At 39.6% G+C, this 24,568-nt stretch overlaps 1 protein-coding gene across 30 annotated transcripts in view; it reads left to right on the forward strand.

The window, feature by feature from the left end:
- L3MBTL3 (L3MBTL histone methyl-lysine binding protein 3) overlaps positions 1-24,568 on the forward strand; it is a 123,360-nt gene that overhangs the window by 26,275 nt on the left and 72,517 nt on the right. For 9 of the 30 annotated variants that reach the window (XM_031012582.3, XM_063707851.1, XM_055391642.2 and 6 more), the window contains exons 4-12: positions 4,807-4,918; positions 5,279-5,353; positions 6,772-6,931; positions 8,380-8,515; positions 10,702-10,786; positions 12,908-12,999; positions 15,206-15,310; positions 21,557-21,692; positions 23,517-23,608. In XM_031012582.3, coding sequence (XP_030868442.1) covers positions 4,807-4,918; positions 5,279-5,353; positions 6,772-6,931; positions 8,380-8,515; positions 10,702-10,786; positions 12,908-12,999; positions 15,206-15,310; positions 21,557-21,692; positions 23,517-23,608 — 993 coding nt within the window. The remainder of the gene's footprint in view (positions 1-4,806; positions 4,919-5,278; positions 5,354-6,771; positions 6,932-8,379; positions 8,516-10,701; positions 10,787-12,907; positions 13,000-15,205; positions 15,311-21,556; positions 21,693-23,516; positions 23,609-24,568) is intronic. The other 21 variants (XM_055391654.2, XM_063707855.1, XM_055391653.2 and 18 more) reach the window with 3 other exon arrangements.

Genomic DNA, 24,568 nt, shown 5'->3' on the forward strand with positions numbered 1-24,568 from the left:
CAATAGAGTGAAGTTTCCATCCCTAAGAAATCTGTGTTGCTTTAAGGTTTTCTAAGCAATGAGTTTTAGAAATTAACCTATTACTTGTATTAAGGTAATCAGGTAATTAAGCCATTTAGTGGGTATTATCATCTGAGTTATTTGATAATGACTTTCAGACCCATCTAATTATCTGGGTAATTGCCATGTATCCAATTCATGTACTGTAGACAGTTTGATACCTCCCTTAAAAATAATTTAAATGTCATTTTCTTTTACTTTATGACCGTTTTTATCTGAAAGATTCAGAAGTGACCCAATTGATTATATTACTGAAGATTTCTGATTCACTTGCTTCCTACTTAAAATCCAAGTTGCTTGAGAAATCTGATTAAGAAATTGATTTTTCACAAAATTAGGATATTAGAAAGAACTTTGAATGAATCATGAAATTTTCTCTCACATCATTCTTTGCCTATTTTATCCTACCTAGGCTTCTATGTTTCAGTGGGTAGAGGCATCTAGATTTCCTAGGCTAAAGTTAATTCAGTTAATATAGTCAGCAAATCTATAGAAGTCAATTTCTTATCATGGGAACAGGTTTTTGTATGCCTCAGTTTTTGCTGTTTTGAAATAACTTTTCCTGTAAAATCCCCATGATCGCTACCCAGTCAAGTTACACCCTTCTTCTTCACATTTTTTAGCAGTTGCCCGAATCTTTTTGGTGAAGTTCAAGCCCCTTAAGTTTACCACAAGAGTTTTTTGGTGGTCTGGCCTCTGCTTTCCTCTCTGGCCATGTCTCATTTCACCCCTACTGCCACTCTTGTTTTCTACCCAGCCCAAACCACTAGTTGAAGCCTTCACACGCTGGGCCCTTGTTATGTTCCCTGTTGCTGGAATCCTTTCTCCACACTGGGCTATCGAATGCTTACATAAACAGAGCACAGACATCTCTGGGTGCAGTAGGGGAAAGAATAGAGAACGTACTCTCTGCTGGACACTCTACCTGCATCTTTTTATTTAATTCTTTTATTTTACCCTTTTTAAGATAGTTTTTGTCTCTCTTGTCAGTTAACAGATGGGGAAATGGAGGCCTGGAGTAGTTAATTCACTTGTTTAGGTCAGTTACTGGCAGGGGTCTCAAAACCAGGCTTTTCTGATATTTAAAATGGATTATCTTACCACTGCTATACTGCTTTCTAAAGAGAGAAAACACCTTCATATCAAAAGAGATGCAAGGAAAATTTTACAGGAATTTAGAGGAGGTAAAAATTTATTTCAGCTGGAGGGATCAGGAAGGCTTTGAAAAGCAGAAGTCATTTGCGCTTCAGGTGCCTGGAAATATGTAGGAGTCTCCATGAATACTTTAGGGAGGAAGGGAAGGAGAAGGGCTTCCAGAAGAGGGAGTAGCTTAAGAAGGTACAGAGTGTTAAGGGAGAAACAGCAAGTGTCCACTGACATTCTTGAAAATATTATAGTCATTAAAACACTTTTGCCTAAGCAAGCTTTGGAAACTTTACCAATGCCTAGTTTGTCCTTTTAAAATGCAAATTCGTATTTGTAGATTAATGTCTCAGCGCCAGCTGTAAGAACAGGGAGGTAACTAAGTGGCAGTGCAGAGGGACATGGTAGGGCTTCCCATACCTGAGCAGTTTCCCTACCTGAACTTCTAATGATGTCTGAAATTTACAGAGAATTATTCCTCTGGGTCATAATGTCTTTCAGAGTCTCTCAGTAAAATGCAGATACACTCCTGAGAGGACAGCATCTTATCTAGTAAGAATAATTGCCAGTTAGCCAAGAGCAAGACCCTGCCTGCAGTAGCAGGCAGAAACCCAACAGTAAAATTCACCGCACTCTTAATACACGGTTTTTGCCTTGCTTTGATTAATGTTGAAAACAATTTAGTTATCAAACATCTTTGCCCTTAAAACACACTGGTAAGTCGATTCAAATCTCAGCATTGAAGGTAATAAAATGAAAATAACCTCAACAGTGTCTTCTAATGATTTATTATTAAATCAGGCAAATATAGGCAAAAGATCCTTTGACTCTACAATCAAAAATAAAAAAGAGAGTTGAATCAATTAAAGGTAGTTCAAGCCAAACAAAACATGTGCAGTCCCTTATATATTTCAGGCATAAATGTTTTCTGATTGACCTGGATATATCCACATGCAGAAAAAGTTAGCAGATGTGTTTTGTTTGCTTAATATTAAATCCCTCTTGTAAAGTTTATAATTTTGACTTTCTTGGTTGTAGAGTGGAGCCATGTGGCAAGTTTTTATACATATTTTAGCTCTCTAGGTTAAAAGAACTAATGATTTAAAGAAATATAAACAAAGGTGAAGTTTCCATCATTCCAAAACCATTTGTAAAAGCATCAACAATTTCAGAACCTGGGTGTTTTATTGGAAATGTATCAGTCTTTCTGGAATTCTGTCTGTAGGACTTCAGTAATGTTAGCAGGACCTATCAACCTTTGTGGTCTAACATTTTCTATCATAGCAATGTTGTGGAAGACACAGTAAGCCCAAATTGAGAAATCAGAGAAAAATTTGATCCCTATATGTTTTTGCATATGACAGAATATTTTGAAAATGTTTTGAGGTATTTAATTTTTGAGATAAGCAACTTTGGTAAGAGCAGATATTCTTTATTTTTTTTCAGGCTTATAGTATGCCTTGAAAACTATGAATCTTGTCCCCAGAAAGCTGTATATGCACAATCATAATTTTGCATATATTTTATGGGATTAATCAACCCTCAAAGTCCATCTGTGGATCTCTGGCTTACAAGAGTGAACTGTGCCCCGAAGTGACATTGCATCTTTACTTTGTACTTAGACTGTAGGTCAGTTACTGGCAGTACATTTTAGGAGAAAGAAAAGCTGACTGGGATTGAAGGTTGCATTGTGGGAATCTTTCCTTTTAACTTTGAAAGTATTTGAACCTGAAGCTTCCAGGTGTCATAGTTCTGAGTTCTGACTTGGAGATTTCAGTCAGTGGTGTTTTCTTTCTCAGTCTTTGAAATGGAGGGTGGTTTGCTGTTTTACAGCAATTTCAAAACTTAAGCCATGGGAGACTTTCTGTTTAATGTAAATGTTTGATGCTATTTCTTACATTTTGTGGTTGTCAAATAAGCATAAATTAACATCAGTGACATATGATAAAAGTCAAATTACCTGAAGTGCATTGTCAAGCTTGTGCCTGTTGTTTTTGAATTTTAATTCAAATTGATTTTTTATCACATTCTTTAATATCATTAATTAATAATTATCATGGTAGCTTGTTTTTTCTGCTCTTGCCCAGCAGATGGTACTGTCAGCCTTATTTTGAAATATTCTGTCTTGAAAGTGATCATTGAAAACGTTTTTTTAAAGATTTCTTTTTCTAAAAGTAAAGTTATTTTTAGCTCTTTTACTTCTAAATAAACTTTTACCTCTTCCTACATTGACATTTTGGTATACACACTTGGTATAGTACTCACATATTACCTGGGAACTGGTATCTGGAATACATAGTAGGGAGAAGACATTCTCACATTCCTTAACCATTTCCACACGTTTAGTCTAGAAACCATTTAATAACTGTGGACTATGCATAGAACATTGTTTAAGGTGCTGTTTTCCCCTGATAGAAAGAATAATTATTGATACTTTTTGTTGAAGAGTTTTCCAACTTGCAGTTTAGAATGTAGTTTAGTAAAATAAATAATTCTATTGGCGTGTTGACTAAATCGATTTTTTTGGATTGGCAAATGGAGGGCCTTGCTTAAATACTCATAATTTGCTCATAATTTCTGTGAAAGATCTGAAACATCTTACTATCCTTTTGAATTTTGAGCTTTCTAGCTTTTTCATCACCTGCTAAAATTAGTGGGTCCCTAATGTTATTCTGTTTTATGGAAAAACAGAAGGAATACAGAAAACTGCTTGAAACCCATGAATGTGTGAGTAAACCTCACTGTTTCAGAGAGAACAAGGTCTCCACACTTAGGTAATGGCTAAGCCTTCAACACACACACAGTACAACCAGGTTGTTGTAGAAACATACTTTATTTGAAGTGTGCTGTCAGGTGAAAGGAAATTTTCAGTATTTGGAATGGAATGTCCATGAAGTCAAGATGCTCTTGCTTTTTAGTGATAAAATCGGCATGTAGCTAGTAGACTACTTGTTCAGGTCCCAGAGAAATTTCCAGTTATTTTACAGGGCTACAAGTGAAGATAATGCAGAATTCTAAAGAGCAGTGAAAGAAAGAGGAAATGTGGCACTGGGGTCACGTGGCTCAGGCTTCAGCCTTCTGTGCTCACTTCTTGGATTGTAAGGAGAAGGATGTCCAGGCCATTATTTCTGGCATAGGAATATTCCTTCTTTCTGAACTGGGTGAGCTTGGGCAAGACAAGTTGATTCCTGGGAAAAGAGTAATTCTCCTTTTACTAAACGTGATTTTTAAATAAAAAATATGACGTAAGAAAAAATAAGTCTTAGTTAAAACACACACACACACACACACACACTCACAAAGTGTGTTTGAAATGATAGCCTATCAAGTAAGCTGCCAACTCTATAGGACAGGGCAGAGCAGCGTCATTGGTATCCTTCAACAGACCTTGCTGCTTTGTTCTGTTCTCCTTCCTTGAATTCCAAAATTAGTAAAATGCAAAGGTCTTAGTATTGGTGGGAGGCGTATCAGGATATAATTGTCTAAATTAACTTTTATCATGTAATTAATTTGCTTGAAGACTATATGTGTCAGCCATTAAATAATTAATGACTTTCCTGAGCACTTTTTAAATTTTGCCTCTTTCTGCTGTGTTGTTGCTAGTTTCGGGTAAATGAGTTTGGAGCCCTGGAAGTTATTACAGATGAGAATGAGATGGAAAATGTTAAAAAAGCAACTGCTACCACCACTTGGATGGTACCAACTGCTCAAGAAGGTAAGGATGGGTCATCTGCATTTTGTTTCTTGCTTTTGAAAGATTTGAAATAAGAATATCTAAAGTTTTATAATAGGGTGGAACTTTGAAGGCCCCGGGTAATTTTTGTGCCTCATGTCATTAGGTAAATTTCTATAATGAAACTGATAGGAGCCAGCATTTATATTTTAAAATAACTATAAACTGTCTTCTTTCCTAATGCCAGATCTGTAGTAGCACAAGGTTAGTTGGAAATTAAGTAAATCCATGTTGTAGCCTACACAGGTGATTTAGCCAAAAGCCTGCCACTTTTTTTCTCATCTACTCCGATGGTTGTAACTAACACCTATATGCTGATGACTCCTAAATCTACATCTCCAGCCCCGACCTCTCCCCCGAGCTCCAGGCCCGTATTTCCACCTGCCTACTGGACATCTCCACCTGGATGTCCCACAGGTACCTCAAACTCCACATGTCTGAAATGCAATTCATTTTCTATTTCTTTCTCCCCTCCCCACAAACCTGCTCTTTCTTCCCTAACCCATATTTCAGTTGATAATAGCACCATCCACCCAGTGGACAAGCAAGAAACATAGGAGTCATCCTGAATTTGTTCTTCCCATCCCCATATCCTGTTACTTATACCTCTTGATTTTTATTTCCTAATATGTCTCAGATCTGGCCTTTTCTATCTATCATCTTTGCCACGGCCTTAATGTAGGCTCTTCTCAACTCTCATCTGAACTATTGCAGATGTCACTCTACTTCTAATTTTACCCCCTTCCAATTGGTCCTGCACCTTGAAGCCAGAGGAACTTAACGTAGATTGCTTATCTGACACTTCACTGATTTCTCATTGCCTTTTTAGCAGAACATACAAAGATCTGGGTGCCTGCACCTACCTGCTCGCTTTGTCTCCTCAGTCTCTGTTTCCTTCTTTGTATGTTGTGTTCTGGCAGTGCCAGCAGCACAGAATTACGTGTAATTTTCCCAACACATCATGTGGTTTCATGCTTTCTTGCCTTTACTCATACGGCTTTTTCTGGCTCAAATGCCATTTCTCTCTTTGTCCAGTTGGTAAATTCCTCTTTGGCCTTCAAAACCCTGTTGAGGCTTTCTATCAGAAAATCCTTCTCTGACCTTACCCCAGGCTGAATGAATCACTACTTCTGTACTACTTCTGGACCTTGTTTATGCCTCTAGTATTGCATGTATCACATTTTATTATAAATACTGGTTTTCTTGCCTCTCTTTTCTTCTAGACTGTGAGCTCTCTTGGGCAAGGTCTCTACTGTCATTATTAATGTCTAGAATAAATTGGTGCCTAATAACTGTTAGCTGAATGAATGATTAGCCTAACAATTCGGGCAAAAGGAAATGCGAGTTTCTACACAATTTGGATAGCTATGAGTCAGGAAATGTACTACATTGAAAGCGTAATAGATGAGATGTTGATTTAGCCAATTAAGTAAAACAAAATCATTCATCAAAAGATTATAAATGTGAAATAAAAGAAGATCCTTTGAAATTTTCTGAAAGATACAAATATAGAAGAAGTTTCTATAGATCGATACATGTGTCTTCTGAATTTAGTGACTAGTGAAATTTTCTTCATTTTACTTTGAACTGTGTAGAAAAAGCCTTGGGCAAGCTTTTATCCTTTCTGCAGAATATTTTTTCATTATTTGAATGACTTGAGTGATTTTTACAGAGCCCATACCCCCCCAAAACACTATCATTTGATCATTCATTCATTCAGCAAACACTATTCTTTATTGTGTTGCTAACAAAATTATTAGAAGAAAAAGTTTGATTGTATTTTAGAATGTCTTCTGTCATGGTTGTAATTTGCATTTCTTCTTTTCATCTTCTAGTCTTTTCAGAGAAGACTGGGATGCCTTTCAGGTTGAAGGATCCAGTGAAAGTAGAAGGGCTTCAGTTCTGTGAGAACTGTTGTCAGTATGGCAACGTAGATGAGTGTCTTTCTGGAGGAAACTATTGCAGCCAGAATTGTGCTCGGCACATCAAAGATAAGTAGGTTTTTGCCCCATTCCATCTATAAATTGAGTTTTAGATTCCAAAGTCATGGTGCCTGAGAATATAGAAGTTTTATGCTCTCTGACATTGATCACCTATTGATACCTTTTTCCCAGAGACTTTTCCTTTAGGGCCACATGGGCCCTAACCCCTATATGGGACCTGGTGATGTCTGTCATGCCTGGTCTGAGTTGTATTACTAATATTCTGCCTGCAAAACAGCCTCTGCCTCTGCCTTCAGTCTTCCATTTCCATTCATTTGATTGTCTTCAGCTAAGAGTATTTAGTTTTTTCTGGGCTATATACACATTTCGATGACACTGACATTTATAGAAACATAGTTTTGTTTATATTTTGGGAATTCTTAGGTAACTCGGTTAAAACTCCACCTATGGCATAAAGCTTCCACTGATTCATAATCAGCTGAATGGAAATGGCCATAGGGAAGAGTGTAGTGAGTTGGGTCACTGATGATCTCAAGGTGTGGACTGAGGATTATGAGACAGAGGCATCAGCTGTAACTGGTAGTGGTGTGTGACCTTCCCATTTGGGGACAGTCTGACAAAGTTCAGCTTATCACCAAGAAGGTGTTTTTCTTGCATATCATTGTATACTACAAAGAAATGACTGGACATTTATATTTCAGTGGCATTTCCCATGTATTTTAATCAGCACAGGCTTGGGAAATGTTTTCTTTTTCTTTTTTTTTTTTTTGAGATGAAGTCTTGTTCTGTCGCCAGGCTGGAGTGCAGTGGCGCGATCTTGGCTCACTGCAACCTCCACATTCCCAGGTTCAAGCAATTCACCTGCCTCAGCCTCCCGAGTAGCTGGGACTACAGGCGCACGCCACCACACCCAGCTAGTTTTTTCTATTTTAGTAGAGACGGGGTTTTACCATGTTAGCCAGGATGGTCTCAATATCCTGACCTCATGATCCACCTGCCTCAGCCTCCCAAAATGCTGGGATTAAAGGTGTGAGCCACTGCACCCAGCTGGAACTGTCTGGTTTTTCTTGGCTAACTAATGTTTCACAATGTTACACTTAGCCTTTTTTCAATTGGATTTGTCATTCTTAATAACTGCTAGATCCTTGTTTGACCCTGGAAACAAATATCTCTAAATAATCAATTCTTTTATTAGTATAGATGGTAGATGTGACAGACAAATAACTTGTTAGAACCTATTTCATACATATTGCTGGCCCCCTTTTGAAATTAATATATAAGGTAATTTTCATTTTCTGCCCTGACAGACAGATGTCGTATGTAATAGTTGTTTTCAGTGTTCCTGATATATGATATTCTCATGCCTACAGATTTCTCCTGGTAGTTAAAGATTTTTCCTTTGGAGGGTGATTTTTTTTTAATGATTGTTGCATTGATAATCAACAAGTAGATGTTTGATAGGTATTGTCTCTTGTCACTATTTTGGGTTTATAAACACAGCAGAGATCAGAAGGAAGAAAGGGACGTAGAAGAAGACAATGAGGAAGAAGATCCTAAGTGTAGTCGGAAGAAAAAACCAAAATTATCTCTGAAAGCTGACCCCAAGGAGGATGGAGAAGAGAGAGATGATGAAATGGTGAGTGCATCTGCCTGACACCAGGAGCACAGGGATGCATCTTTAATGGGTAGCATCACAGTCACAAGCACTGCTCTGGAGCCCACTGAGTTCAAATGTGGGTTCCAGGACTATCTGTGTTAGTGTCAGTAAGTTACATGGCCTCTGTGTGCCTTGCTGTCCTGATCTCAAAATGGGAATCATAAACAACAGTATCGTTCTCTCAGGGTGAAAAAGTGGGATGTCCTGAAATTTAGTGCTAGGGTGAAAGGGAACATTTAAAAACCTTCAATCTTGTAGATGAATCTTAAATTCCTCTTGACAACACAATGCCAATCTCATTTCATTAAATTGCAGACAGATCTCATAAAACTATCTGAGTGGGCCGGGCGTGGTGGCTCATGCCTGTAATCCCAGCACTTTGGGAGGCCGAGGCCGGCAGATCACGAGGTCAGGAGATCGAGACCATCCTGGCTAACCTGGTGAAACTCCTTCTTTACTAAAAATACAAAAAATTAGGTAGGCGTGGTGGCAGGCTCCTGTAGGCCCAGCTACTCGGGAGGCTGAGGCAGGAGAATGGCGTGAACCTGGGAGGCGGAGCTTGCAGTGAGCTGAGATTGCACCACTGCACTCCAGCCTGGGCGACAGAGCGAGACTGTGTCTCAAAAAAAAAAAAACAAAAAAAACTATCTGAGTGGTTAAAAAATGGCACACAAATATCAGGTATATTTGGGGAAAAGCCATTCAAAATGTGTGAATTAAAACATAAATATCATATTCCTAAAGGCATCTATTAATAGTTTTATAGGAAAAGGGAACTTTGAGATCTGGAAGTGTTTCCGTTAAGATCGGTATTGTACGACTGTTACTTGGGAGTCACTGTTCTAGGAGCTGAGAATACAGGGATGCATAAGACAAATAGATGACATAGAGTCTCTCCTGGCAGAGACACTGCATTCTTGTTTAGGGGGTATTTAATCTACAAACAAAATGAACAGGAGAAATGTCACCTAGTGATAAGTGCTACGTTGAGAATTAAAATAGGGCATTAGGATTGGCTGACTACTTTAGGTTGGGTTGTCAGGGAGCCCTCTCAAAGACGATGGCATGAACAGTGTGATCTGATGAATGAAGAGGAGTCAGCTATGTGAAGTTGAGAGTGAGGCGTCTTCTGGGTAGTAGAACTTCCAGAGGAAAGTCCTTAAGGTAAGAACTTGCACAGCATGTTTTGTTCGAGGAAATAAAAGGAAGTGTGGTCACTGGTTTAGGAGAGGGTGGAGTAAGATGAAGTTGAAGAGGTATGTGTAGTCCAGGGCATGTAGGGTTTTATGGTAAACAAGAGTCGAGGGTGTTCATTGTATTCTGAGTGTCAGGGGAAGCCTCTGGAAAGTTAAGACAAGGGAATGCTTTGATATGATGTATGTTTTAAATGACCACTGTAGCCCTGAGTGGAATCAGGGAAACCAGTTAGGAGTTTATTGCAGTAGACAACGTAAGAAGGCTGAAGATGATGGAAGTCCGTGGATTTGGGAATCAATGTTAGAGGTAGGGTTGTCAGAGTGTGTGAGGAAAAGAGAAAAATCAGGGATAAAGCTTAGAATTTTGGCTTTAACAATTGGCTGGATAACCCTGTCTCTTACTGAGAATGGGAAGATGAGGGTGGAGTGCAGAACACAGAGTCCTTTGGCAATGATGGGTTTGAGATGCTGATTAACCATCCAGGTGAAGATCCCAAGTAGGCATTTGTCTACAGCCACATGGAGTCAGGGAGAGGAAGCTGAGGATGTGGATTGGGAGTATCTGGCCTATATAAGATGACCTTGAAAACCCAGGGAAAGGGGCTAGAAAGAGTAGAGAAGGGAACTGGATTGGAGGAGACATCAGCAGAGGAGACAAAGAGGGGCCAGTAAGGCGTGAGGAAAATCAGAGCAGAGTGGTCACGCAGCTGAGAGCAGAAAGTGTTTCAAGGAGCGGGGAGCGGTGTCCATGCCCTTCCAACTGGTAACACATGGATACGGTCTTACTTTGTAATAACCTCAGGCCAAAAGCAACACAGTTTTCAGATGAACTATATTCTTACTTTCCTTAAAAGTTACAAAGTAAAACTGAAGAAAAGAGCAGAAAAAGTGCTTTCTGACAGCTCTCTAACTATTCACTGGTGCCAATTTCTTGAACTTTAAAGTCATAATTTTCCTTTCTTTTTGTAGGAGAACAAACAAGATGTAAGAATCCTGAGGGGTTCGCAGAGAGCACGGAGGAAAAGACGAGGGGATTCGGCTGTATTAAAGCAGGGTGAGCTGATGAAAATAAAGTCTTACTTGTAACTTTATGAAATTGGAAATGGTTCACACAGGTGGAAATTTTAGTCATGCCACTTAAAATATTACTTCAGGATTTTCTTTGATTCAGTTTGGTCAATAAAGATTTGAGATTTTGAGGATAAGGAAAAAAATGAAAATTCATAACTTTCAAGTGGTTTCTGGGTAAGCATGAGAACTGTCTTCCTTCCTTCCTCCCTCCCTCCCTCTCTCCCTCTCTCCCTCTCTCCGTCTCTCCCTCCCTCTCTCCCTCTCTCCCTCCCTTTCTCCCTCCCTCCTTCTCTCCCTCTCTCCCTCCCTCTCTGTCTCCGCCTCTCCCTGTCTCCCTCCCTCCCTCTCTCTCTCCCCCTCCCTCCATCCCTCTCTCCCTCTCTCTTTCTCTCTCTCTCTATGTTCCCCTCAAGTAGGTGTTTCCTGCCTCTGCTTCTCTATAAAACCTCTGTTCTTGTTCATTTCCCACAGTTTTAGGTTTTTAATGTTCCCTCTCAAAACACGAGCTCCTGGCGTGGAACCTGTTTTTTGCCTTCTCTTTTCATCTCTTATCTCTTCTCTTCCCTTCCCTTCCCTTCTGTCCCCTCCCCTTCCCTTCCCTTCCCTCCCCTCCCCTCCCCTCCCCTCCCCTCCCCTCTCTTTTCGAGATGGATTCTCACTCTGTCACCCAGGCTGAAGTATGGTGGCGCAATCTCGGCTCACAGCAGCCTCCACCTCCTGGGTTCATGTGATTCCCCTGCCACAGCCTCCCAAGTAGCTGGGATTACAGGTGTGCACCACCATGCCTGGCTAATTTTTGTATTTTTAGTAGAGATGGGGTTTCATCATATTGGCCAGGCTGGTCTCGAACTCCTGACCTCAAGCCATCTGCCCGTGTCTACCTCCCAAAGTGCTGGGATTTCAGGCGTGAGCCACTGTGCCTGGCCCTTTTTTTTGTTTGTTTCATTGTTCCTCAGGCAGCATTTTATTTCCAGGAGGAAACCGGCCCTGAAGCCCTTCCCTTTAGTATTTGTCTTGATGTACTTTTCTGCTTATTCTGTGTGGACCTTGGGTCACTTCCATAGAGGCCCTGGGGGATGTCCCCCACAAGGCTCTATCCCCTTGCCTGCCTCAGCTTGCAGCCTGCACAGTCAGTCATACTGTCCCGACAAACCAGGGCCATGAACCAGGTGCTTCTCCTCAGTGCCGGGGTGCATTCTAGCCTTGTTCTGTTAATTCCTCAAAAAACTGGAAATAGCCCCACCTGCCCCAGGCACACAGCTTAACTTTTGTCTTCTCAGAGATGACCTTCTATTTTACATCACTGAGATGAAGGGTGTAAATTCCTCAGTTCCTCTGCACTCTGCCTCCAAATGTCTGTTTCTTTCACCATCATTTCCCCTGCCCTTCTTTTTTACCCCGGATGAACTTCCAGGCCCCTGGCTCTACTGGGACCTTGTTCCTTCAGTCACATTTTTTCCTTAAGTTTTCCGATTTTTTTCTTCTCTTTGTATACTCTACCTTGGCCTGTTCCAGTCTCATCCCCAAAGTACCTTTCTCTCAGCTTTGCTACCCATCAGGCTATTACATTTTTCCTTCATTTCCAGTATTTGTCAAATTAATCCAAAATATGTAAAACTAATATTAACTGCCTTTATTATTTTTATCACTTATGTATTCTTTTTGCACCTAAAAATCTGCTTCTCACTATATTGATTGTTTTCCTTCCTTTTCAGGATTAGCAGCCACTCAATGCACTGGCCTTTCCATAGTCCTCAACTTCTTGATCTCTTAGGGAAAATTTTTTGAGCATCCTGCTTCTAGAAGTTCTCTCTTCCTGTAGCTTCTGTGGTAGTGTTTTGTTTTGACTTCCTGCTGTCTTCTTCCTTTATTCTAAGTACTTCCACTTCCATCTTCTACCCTCCTCACTGTAGGTGCAAACCACAGTTCACTTTTTATCTTGGTTCTTGGGAAGATGAGCCAGGAAGAGAGACTGAGAGATACCAGTCCTGGAAGTCAGAGAAGAGCCAGGCAGAGTATCAGTCAGGGACATGTGAGTTCACAGATGCATCACTGCTGGCTTAGATTTGGAAATTCTGTCATTTCAGTCTTGCTTGCCTTTCAGGTTTGCCTCCTAAAGGAAAGAAAGCATGGTGCTGGGCATCCTACCTGGAAGAGGAGAAAGCGGTGGCAGTGCCGGCGAAGCTGTTCAAGGAGGTACGGGCCCTTCTAGAGACATGATCTGTAAGGGCGCAGGAGCTGGGATACCAGCCTGAATTACGATTGTTGTTTCCACTGAAATTTGACTTGGGATCATTTTCTCAGCATACAGTTTTCATGCGTGTGTTTATATGGAGGGCAGTGAACATTGACTTGTGCGTACCTCCCATGTGCCACACATGTGCCACATGTGTGGGTGCACACTGACACACGTGTGCTCTTCTTTCTCAACATCTTATGGGCTTGCGATCATGAATTTTAACAGAGATACTAATACTACCACGAAAAACTAGCAGATGAAGAAAAAATGTTAGGAAATTTCATGTCAACATTGTGGCTTTGAGAGATTAAAAATGAGTTACTACGATTTACATATTATCACAGCAAAACATCTAAAAATGGGTCACTATATTATATTAGCTATAATAAAAGTGTTTTATCATAAGTGATTTAAAATCAGTTAACAATATAGATATCAGATGTAGTTCTGAGTAGCAGTTGATGTCCCTGGACTAAACCAAGAGTTGGGGTCCTGGTGTGGTGGCACATGCCTGCCTGCAGTCTCATCACTTTGGGAAGTTGAGGCAGTAGGACCACTTGAGGCCAGGAGTTCGAGATCAGTCTGAGCAACATAGTGAGACCCGGCCTCTAAAAAAAAAAAAAAAAAAAATTAAAAATATAGAGGAGCGTGGTGTTCAAAGTTGCAGTGAGCTACAATCCTGCCACTGCACTCCAGCCTGGACAACAGAGCAAGACCCTGTCTCTAAACAGACAAACAAAACACATATAGAAAAACAAGGGTTGGTAAACTTTTTTGGTAAAGGGCCAGATAGTAAATATGTTAGGCATTTCAGAGCACGTGGTCTCTGTTGCAATGACTCAGTTAGGTCGTCGTAGCACAAAAGCAGCCATAGAGAATAGGTAGACAAGTGGGCATCGCTATGTTCCAGTAAGATTGTTTACAAAAACTCATGGTGCACTGGCTTTGACCCACAGACTGGAGTTTGCTGACCCTTGGTTTAAATTATTTCATTATATTTAATCGTGGTATGTAATTAATTTGCCATAGATATATTTTTATGTAGGTATGAACATAGCAAGCTTTTAAAAAGTGATGAATAGTAAATGTTAGGACGATTACATCTGCATGAAGAAGATTTAATTTAAATATAGTAGTAATTACATATAAACTTGTTCTCTGTAATTATTTTCTGTAGCTTTGGTCCTTTAGAGAAGAGACTTTTTCACATTAAAAAAAAAGTTTAAATGTAGCTAATTCCTTGAATCAGTAATGAATGCATGTGATTCAAAATATAAAAGTACTACAATAGTATAAAGAATGTCTCTCATAGCCCTGCCCCCCAGGCACCAGATTTGCCTCTCCTGAAGTAACCAGTGTTACCAGTGCTTATATTCCCTTCCTGGAAAATTATATGTTCATATAAGCGATATATATATACACAGATCCTTCCCTTATGGTAACATATGTTGTATACTTTTTGGACTTTGCTTTTTTTGTTTCACTTGACAGTTTGAAGATGATTCTATCTGAGTCATGAATCTCTTCACCATTCTTTTATAGCAATACATAGTATTCCATCTTAGGCCTGTTCTGTAATAATTTACGTTCCTCCCTATTGATTTGCACATACATACATGTATACTTTCAAATCTTTTGCTCTATGCTTTAGTGAATAATCTTCTATACCAGTCATTTTTCACATGTGTGAGAATCTCTTGGACAATTTCCTAGAGTTAGAATTGTTGTATCAAAAAGAATTTTTTGATTGATTTTATGAAATTGCTAGAAGTTGTACCAATTTTCATTCTTCCTAGTGATGTATGCGTGTGTCTGTTTTCCTACAGCTTTACCAACACAGTGTTGTTAAACTTTTTGATCTTTATCAGCCTGATAGGTGAAACATAGTGTAATTTTACTTTGTATGTCTCTTCTGCATGAGGTCGAGCATCTATTCAAATATGTAAAAGACAAAGGGTATATGGCATTACATTTCCTTTCCTGGGACCTATTTATAGCCTTGGTCCATTTTTTCAGTGGGTTATTTATTGATTTCTTTTTCTTTGGATTTTTAGAAGTTATGTATTTGGTTAAATAGTCTTTATTTTTAAAATGGTAACTATTTACATCTTTAAATAGGCCTTTGGGATAAGGGACTAAAACTGCTGTCATTTTGCATTTTAGCATCAATCCTTTCCATATAACAAAAATGGATTCAAAGTTGGCATGAAATTAGAAGGCGTGGATCCCGAGCATCAGTCTGTGTACTGTGTCCTCACCGTCGCGGAGGTAAGCTTTGCCTCGTCCTTTATTTTTAAAATAAAATGGTGATTATGGGGATTTAAAATGAGGAAAAACTGCCATTGGTTGTATTTCATGCCAGGCATGGTGCTTACTGTTTTGTGTGCATTATTTCATTTAATCTTTATAAGAATCCTGTGCATGTTGTGGTTTTTCTCAAGCTCTGTTGTGTAGGTTAGGGAACTGAGGCTCAGAGTGATGAAGTGATGGATACAAGACCACACAGCTTCAAAGTGGTAGAACCCGGATTTGAACCAGTGTCTGTCTGATGCCATAGCCCTTGCCATAAGGAACAGACCAACAGATACTTGTGTGTGTGTGGTTTTTTTTTTTTTTTTTAGTATTTCAAGGTATCTCTGTGAAATTTCTCAGGAAAAAAATTACCAAGCCAAATATATGAATATATATCTCAGTCTAATATATTACTGAGAGTACTTTAAAAACTGTGACCACACAGCTTCAAAGTGGTCGAACCAGGATTTGAACCCATGTCTGTCTGATTCTATAGGCTTTGCCATACTGTGTTCCTTAACATAAGGAACAGACCAACAGATACTTTTTTTTTTTTTTTTTTTTTTTAGTATTTTAAGGTATCTGTATGAAATTTTTCAGGAAAAAATGACCAAGTCAATTATACATACATATATTACTGAGAGTACTTTAAAAAATGTGTTTCCTCCTATGCTAGCCTTCTCCTTGCTCCCTCCCTTGAGCCAGAGGTGTATCTATTTTAAAAATTCCTCCCAAAAGAATAAGATAGTCTTATGTACTAGTTTGAGGTATTATACTATTCTTTAATTACCTAGTGAACTTGTAAGAAGGTTGGCTTCTGCAGAACACAGTACCATGTGCTGGATAATGACAGCCTCAGTCAATGATAACATACGGTTACATAGGGCATACTATGGGCCAGCGGCTAATCCAAGTACTTTTCATCTGTTAGCTCTTTTTTTTTTTTTTTTTTGAGATGGAGTCTCACTCTGTCACCCAGGCTGGAGTGCAGTGGTGTAATCTTGGCTCACTACAACCTCCACCTCCCAGGTTCAAGTGATTCTCCTGCCTCAGCCTCCCGAGTAGCTAGGACTACAGGCGCGTGCCACCTTGCCTGGCTAGTTTTTATATTTTTAGTAGAGATGAGGTTTCGCCATGTTGGCCAGGCTGGTCTCGAACTCCTGACCTCAGGTGATCCGCCTCAGCCTCCCAAAGTGCTGGGATTACAAGCGTGAGCCACCACGCCCAGCCCATCTGTTAGCTTTTATTAGTTCTCAAAACAACCTTTTGAGGCAGAACCCTTTCCCTCCCATTTTTCAGATGAGAAACCTGAGGGCATTGGGTGTTAAAGGAACTTGCAGCTTGTAATAATGTAATATGTAGTGAAAGGAAATAACTGGATTCTCTTACTCATATCAGAAAACTGTTGTGGAACATTTGTGTAGATTTTATTTACAGTGAGAATACTGACACTCTCAAACTTGATCAGACATTGTATGTTCTCTCCTTCCTGGACTCAAGTTTTTGTTAGACCCTTTTGAGTTGGAAGAGGAGGGTCAGAGTTTCTTGGTGGATGATTTGTGTTTGTCCTTTGAAGTGGATGATATTGCCCAGCAAGAGCGCAAGGCGTGAGTTGCTAGCCCTGAAGAATACCATCATGTAAGAGGTGGGTGCAGGAGAAAGAATAGAGCAGGATCCTGAAAAGGAACAGCGAGAGACAGAGAAAGGAACCAGGAGAGGGGCCTGCAGTAGGAACCAGGGAGAGCAGGCAGTTGAAGTGGGGAAGAAGCAGCAGTGTCAGATGCTGTGGTTGTTCTCAAGGAGCATGAGGGAATTGTGTCTTGCGCCACGGCAGCTGGAGTGTTTGGGGACAGAATTGAGTTTTACAAAATCATTGTGAGGAAGCCGTAAGTATAGACTGCTTTTGAGAAGTTTAGCTATAAAAGAGAAAGGGAATTTTTATGATATGTGTCTGTTTTTCAGCTTTTGGTTTTTGCAGATTTATTTTACCTTCCCTATTTTTTATTATAAAAGTAATGTTTGCTCATTATGAAAACTTCAACTATTAATACTGTAAGAGTGCATATTAATAAAAAATAAAAGTCCTGTTTCAGATCCCCCTTCCTTCCTCCCATATTCCATATCCCAGAGAGAGCATGACCCTTAACAGTTGACTGTGTGCCTTCCAGATGTTTTCTCTGTGTATAAAAATATGTACTGCATTTTGTTTTTGACACACAGACAAACACACGCGCACACACACACACGCTTTTTTTTTTTTTTTCTGAGACAGGGTCCGTCTCTGTAACCGAGGCTGGAGTGCAGTGACGTGAACATGGCCTCACTGCAGCCCCAACCTTCTGGGCACAAGCGATCCTCCCACCTCAGCCTCCCATGTAGCTGGGACCACAGGCGTGTACCACCTGATGCCCAGCTAAATTTTTTTTTTTGAAATGGGGTCCTGCAATGTTGCCCAGGTTGGTCTTGAAGTCCTGGGCTCAAGCAGTCCTCCCATCTTGGCCTCCCAAAGTGCTTGTATAACAGGCATGAGCCACCACACCTGGCATACATATTCTTTAACCATTGGGTAGTTCTCCATTTTATAGAATTAACTTTAATTCATTTAACTGCTCTCATATTGAACAACTGAGTGATCTTCATTTTTTCATTATTCAAAAAAAAAAAAAAAGGTCCAGTGAGCATCCTCTTGCCTCTGTAAGTAGGTCTAGGATCTATCTCTAGAATTGCAAGGTGAAAAGTATGGACATATAAATTACATTTAAATTTTTGATGCTTATTGCTACTTTTCATATTAATTTTCTCTTTTTTCTGTCCCTCCCTCCCTCCTTCCCTTCTTGCCTTTCTTTCTTTTTTTTTTTTTCTGTTTTTTTTTTGCCCTTTTGCAATGTAATGGTAAGATAACATAGTATTTGAATTCTGAAGAAGCCACTAGGGAGTAGAGTATTGGAAGATTCAGAGAAGAGGCCTGGGAGAAGATGGGACCCAGAGTATATGTGGAGATCCAAGTCTTAGGCAGAAGGAGGAGTCTCTTGCATTACAACAGGAAGGCGGAGCAGGAAGAAGTAGGGTTCATGGATACAGAGAGGCTTGTCTGTTTGGAGGCACACATTTGGGAAACCTTCTTTGGGTTAGAAGGCAAATTACTGGCTGAGAGTGAGGATGGAGAAAGTGGGATTAGAAGCTGAAGGAGAAGGAGGGGGATTTGAAAAGACCACAGTGAAGAATGGGAGAGGCAGTTGGACAGGACCATCTAGGAGAATTGCTAGGCAGTGGCAAAGCCCAGCATTCAGGTGGAGTTGATTTTTGTTGGTCCATTTTCATTATTCACAGTAGTTACGCTCCACAAATTACCTTGTGTGGAACCATTGCTCTTAGGGGAAATAGAGGGTTAGCTTCCTGTGAGCCTCTGGTCACATTTTTGTCTACTGATCAGTGTGTAACCTTGTTTTATGTGTGTTTCTGTTTAAAGACACCTCATTTAATGTATATTGTTCATTCATTAAAAATTGAACTCACAAGTAAGAGCACTATCACTCCTGCCTGATGAAGCTTATCTAGCACAAGTATCTTCTCTGTAAGGCAGCATCACAACCTTTTGGCACTTAGGGACACTAAACAACACTATGTCAGCACTATGTCAGGGGCCATTTTAAACAGTAGCATCACCCAAGAAAAGCACAAAAATGTAGAACATGTGGCACTAAATGGACCACACAAAAGACACTTGTTCCCAGTACGAGAACTGAAACAGGAAGGTAAAGCGCCTTCTTGATTGACTTCAGCTGGGAACATGCATGTTGAGTGACTCAAAAGTGTTGTCAGTCTGTGCATGTCCACGAACACTGCGAGTATTATTTTGGGGTTACAAATAAATTGTAGCAAGTAGATGACTTCACAAACGTGGAATACAGTATGTGAATAATGAAGACTGGCGGTATGTCATTTTTTCCTTCCCATCACCATTTACTAGACTTGGTTAGGTGGAGACAAGATGGATACCTGAAATGATAGAATGTCACCAGGCAAATATTTTGCAAAGGATATCAGGGCAGAAATTTTAAAATGTTGGCAAGAAAATGTTTTTTAAATGATTGCTAGGAAAGGAAGGCTTGGGGTGAGGAGAGCTGCTAGGGAGGAAGTAGAGGGATCAGTGTGAGACTAGAGTTTCTGTTGAGATTGAGGAAGAGGCATCTGGGGGTAACTGGGTTTGCAGACTGGAATAGGAGTATGTGTCCCAGGGTTGGATTTTTAAATTTAATACTAAGAAGCAGAGCAGTTCTTGCTGGGGACTAGATTCATGGGAGTGAGGGCTTGAAGTAGAGAGGAAGGGAGTCAAAATGCCAGGGTGTTGGATAAGTCATCCATATGGATGACGAAAGTACTCAGATGGAAAGGAAGAGAATAAGCCAGGGCTAAGTGTTTGGGTGGTTAGCATGGGGGAAGAAGAGGAGGAGAGTTGCTTCAGCCACATGGCTCGAGCCTCGGCAGGGGAGAACTGGCCTAGGATCCATGGTGTGGTGGGAGGCAGCAACCCGTCCTGTGTCTATGGGAGGTAGAGTTGGGAACATGAGCACCCTTGGGGAAAGGCTTGAGAAGGACGAGCTAGGTATGACTGTGGGCAAGGAGGGTGAGGATGTAGGAGATTGTTTCTCAAAGCATAGCTTTCCAGTGAGCCTGAGATAGAGACTATGGGGAGAACAGAGAGAGCTTGGCTCAAGGGAGCAGAAGCTCAGAACGGTGTGCCCACAAGGAACTAGAGGCTGTAAGTTACTAAAGGGCTGAGCTCTTAGGATCGGCCAGATATAGCTAACTGTGAGAGAGAGGAGAGAAGCAGCCTTCTTTGCATGGGGTGGCTGTAGGGAGTGGGGGTAGCTCCTGCTTTACTTGAGAGATTGTATTTCCCAGGGATTCCAGTCTCAGCTGTATGGAGAGACTGTTCTCTCTGGGGGGAGTCAGCTTAGTTGTAAATTTGATGTATGTGGTATATCAATACATTCTAATTGAAAAAATGCTGATACATAAGAGAAAATATTAAAAGTCCATCATTCCCATTTTGCCCCTTCCTTTTCACTACCACTTCCTAGAAGAAATCATTATTAACATTTTGGCAAATATACCTCCGGACTTCTTTTTACTATGTGTTTACATATGTATGCATATGTGTGTATATTAATGTATGTATATAAATGCATATACTTATGTATATGTATACACACATAATACACATATGTATACATAATCATATACCCATAAATACATGTGGACCCCCACATGTCTAATTTTCTCATAAACTAACTCATTCTGTGTTATGTGTTCTACCACTTGAATTTTAACTATATGTTTTAGAGAACTTTCCATGACAGTAACTGTACAGCTACCTCACTATTTGAGGATTAATTGCCCTGGCTCTGCACTCTGGTCTAAGTTCATCATTCAGGGTTCTGCAGGACAGACACTCCTGGAGCGGGTAGAGGTCTGGCGTGATAACGTGTTTCTACTTGAACACATCTGCTTGTGTTAGTGGGAAGAAGTCTGAGGGGCTGAACCTTCTCTCTAAGAATCCAGGGCAGGGTATGATCCAACTCAGGTCTCGTAAGCCTATATGACCTTCTAAATCAGAATGTCTCTAAGTGGGGCCCTGTAGGCATATGTATGGCATGTGTTACACAGAGTACATTCTTACTAGCATTCTTAGGAGCCTGTCTCATCCAAGTAATAAACTAGAAGAGACACTTTTCTTTCTTTCTTCCAACCCAGCTTTGGTGGAGAAAAAAAGATTGACTTCTGTGCATATGCACCAGCTGTGGCCTGCAGCCTTCAGTGCAGGGCAGACCGTCCACTCTGGGGCCATGCTAGAGCTGAGTGTGCTGTGCTGGTGTGCCTTCCAGCTTACCCTGGGGACACATCTTGGTACAACATAGGGAGTGGAGAAAGGACCTGCACTTGTGGGATATTATGCTTTGCCCCCTATCCGTGTGCTTGTAATGTAACTGAGAATGTTGCCAGAATGCCACAGCTCAGCTCTTCCCACTTTAATAGCTTTTGTCTTTAGATTCTGGATATTTGTTTAGTTGTTTTATTACTGTTAATGTGGGTGGTTTGATTAACATTAAGACTATATCATGCCTGGTGTCCATGTTTATTTTTGTATATATATATATATATATATATATGAATATTCTGAGTTAAAAAAAATAATTCAACCTGTTTTACCTGTTTCAGGTTTGTGGATACCGGATAAAGCTTCACTTTGATGGGTATTCTGATTGCTATGACTTCTGGGTGAATGCAGACGCTCTGGATATCCACCCAGTTGGGTGGTGTGAGAAAACCGGCCACAAACTCCATCCTCCAAAAGGTTTTGTCACTTTTTGTTTTATATTTTAAATTCAGTAAAAACTCATTTTCTTACATGCTACATTAGAATTGTTAAGAATTCAGACTTTATGAAAATTCAGATAGGCACAAATTTAACCTTATTATTTATGATGAAACCACGTTTATTAAAGTTAAAGAAATAAAAGTAGAATCCAACTTAGGAAAATAAAGTTTGTTCGTATGCTTATTTTCATGTAAAATAACATTTGCATGATACTCAACTTTGACTATAAATAATGTTTACCTGCAAATTTCTATTATTAAATACATACATCTTTGAAAAAACTGATTTGAAAAATTAGTTTAAATTAGTTTATATAACTAAGTTTAGTGTTAACTGGTTTAAACTAATTTTTCAAATCAGTTTTTCATTATATAGAAAATCCTGAGAAATTGTGCTTGACCGTATAGATCTTAATATTTAGGAGATTGGCAAGAAGACTGTAACACTAAAAATTGGCTTAGGTGGGGGATTGAACTCATAGCAATTACTTTTCTTGTATTTGAGTACTTTATATTATAGTCCCCCAGTGATTTTCCTATTTCATGTTTATATCAAAGTTCAAGAATAACAGATATCATCTTTTTCACTGTCTCCCTAAAGTATTCCCTAATTTTTTTTTGAGATGGAGTCTTGCTGTGTCGCCCAGGTTGGAGTGCAGTGGTGTGATATTGGCTCACTGCAGCCACTGCCTCGCAGGTTCAAGCAATTCTCCTACCTCAGCCTCCCTAATAGCTGGGATTACAGGTGCCTGCCACCATGCCTGGCTGATTTTTGTGTTTTTATTAGAGACAGAGCTTCACCATGTTGGCCAGGCTGGTCTCAAACTTCTGGCCTCAAGTGATCTGCCCACCTTGGCCTCCCAAAGTGCTGGGATTACAGGCGTAAGCCACCGTGCCTGGCCATATTTAGTAATGTCTTATTCCCTTCTTTTTCAATCATTACATTGATTTTTGTTTACTTTATGTCAAAAATTCAGGTTACTGGGTTGATATTTTTGGCCTGTCTCAGGACTTTAATGCATTAGCCATCCCTTTGTTTTAAGTGAAAAAATAATGGCAGAGTGGTATTTTCAGATAGCTGAAGGATTCAACAAAATAGCATAGAAAAAGTGAAGGTGAAAAAGAAAATCTGTAAGCCTTTTCACGAATTGATCTCTTATATATGGTAAATTATTAGCTGTTTTTTTCGTGCTGCCTTCTGGACTTTAATGAATGTAAAATAAAGCATATTCGCAGATAAAATAAGATGCTCAATTTCCTTTTTAAAGGAAATGTTAACTTCAATGAAATTGTAAAAATTAAGGGGAGGACATTTCCCTTATTGTAATTTGCCAGCATCCTTACTTCATAAACCTTAAATTGTCCTTCTTGAAGTGATAGGCCAAAAAGATTTTACCTGTTTAATTTCTATTATTTCCACCTTTCCACTTGTTCCTATAAGTTATAGTCTTCCCAAAATAGAGTAGGTGAGAGAAAAATAAAGAATTTTGACTACTGTAGTTCAGTATCTATACTGCTGAGGCATTCTACCTAAATACTGGTACAAATACCCTGATAATAAGTGTCCTGGGTGTAATACATATTTGTTTCCTTATTCCTTTTCTTTATATCCATTACCATTCATTCAGAATTGGAAAATAATAATACAGTTTGTTGAAAATAAACATAGTCTAAATATACATAATTATGAATTATGAGTTAAATTTTGTTTAAAAAGTCATTTGATTGATTTTGGCATGTTAGAGATAAAAGTAAAATACTGTGGTATTTGAATCAATCTGTTCATATGTGCTTACTCTAGGGTATAAAGAAGAAGAATTCAATTGGCAGACCTATCTTAAGACATGTAAAGCTCAAGCTGCTCCTAAGTCATTATTTGAAAATCAGAATATAGTAAGTACATATGAAACACGTTTTCTTTCAAAGGAAGAAGTTTTTTGAGTGTCTCATAGGATCAATTACAAGTGATAACAAGGAGCTATAATAAATTTTATTGCCTTGGTAAATAGAGTACTCTTATCTTAATTAAAGTTTAAAATTAGCTTAAAATCTTCATGAACAAATATGTTTTATAGCCATATTCTGGTTGTCTCTTTTATTGCATAGTAGAAGACAAGATAGTACAAGATTCAGGTGAGATTTACAATTAAGATGCATAAAAAATTAAATTGGCTGAGATATTTTATTGTTATTATCACTTATATGGGAGTGCTGTTCAAATGGGATTCACATAGCCAGATGAAGGTAGCCCCGTTTCAGTTTACATGTAGGAGGTCACTGGAGACTGTGACATATCTTCACTCTAGCTTATAGCTTTGTTTACAGTAAACAAAAACAAAATCTGGATGTGCGTGTCTTTTCTACTTCTTGACCGGTATTCCTGCTTTCCATAACATGTTCCTCCATTGGCCGACTTGATCCATGACATTTTTCTTTTCCCAAGTTCTGATCTAATTGGAAAGAATAAAGGGCAAGCCAGTGGAAAACCAAAATGCCATCTTTACAGATGGTCAGAGCTGAGTTGGAGGACGTGCATGGCTTGTATCTGCAGACAAATAAGCTTGATTCTGAGCCCTAGAATTGAAGAGATTTAATTCGCCTTTCACGCCCATCCCCCAAGCCTGGAGAACACTAGACCCTTGAGGAGCAGAGTGGAAACTGTGCACCCTGCAGCCCAGCTTTCTTTCTAGTATGATCAGTTCCTCCTTCCCAGAGTCACCAAGCTGGTAGCAGTGAGTGAGACAGTGGGGAGAAGCAGTAATGTTTCACTAACAGCATTCCCTTCAAATGGAAATAAATAAATATCAAGAGCAGGAGAAACCTCCTCACTCCAAAAATCCTTCATTTGGGAAA

Source organism: Gorilla gorilla, chromosome 5 (genome assembly GCF_029281585.2).
Source record: "Gorilla gorilla gorilla isolate KB3781 chromosome 5, NHGRI_mGorGor1-v2.1_pri, whole genome shotgun sequence".
Taxonomy (NCBI): domain Eukaryota; kingdom Metazoa; phylum Chordata; class Mammalia; order Primates; family Hominidae; genus Gorilla; species Gorilla gorilla.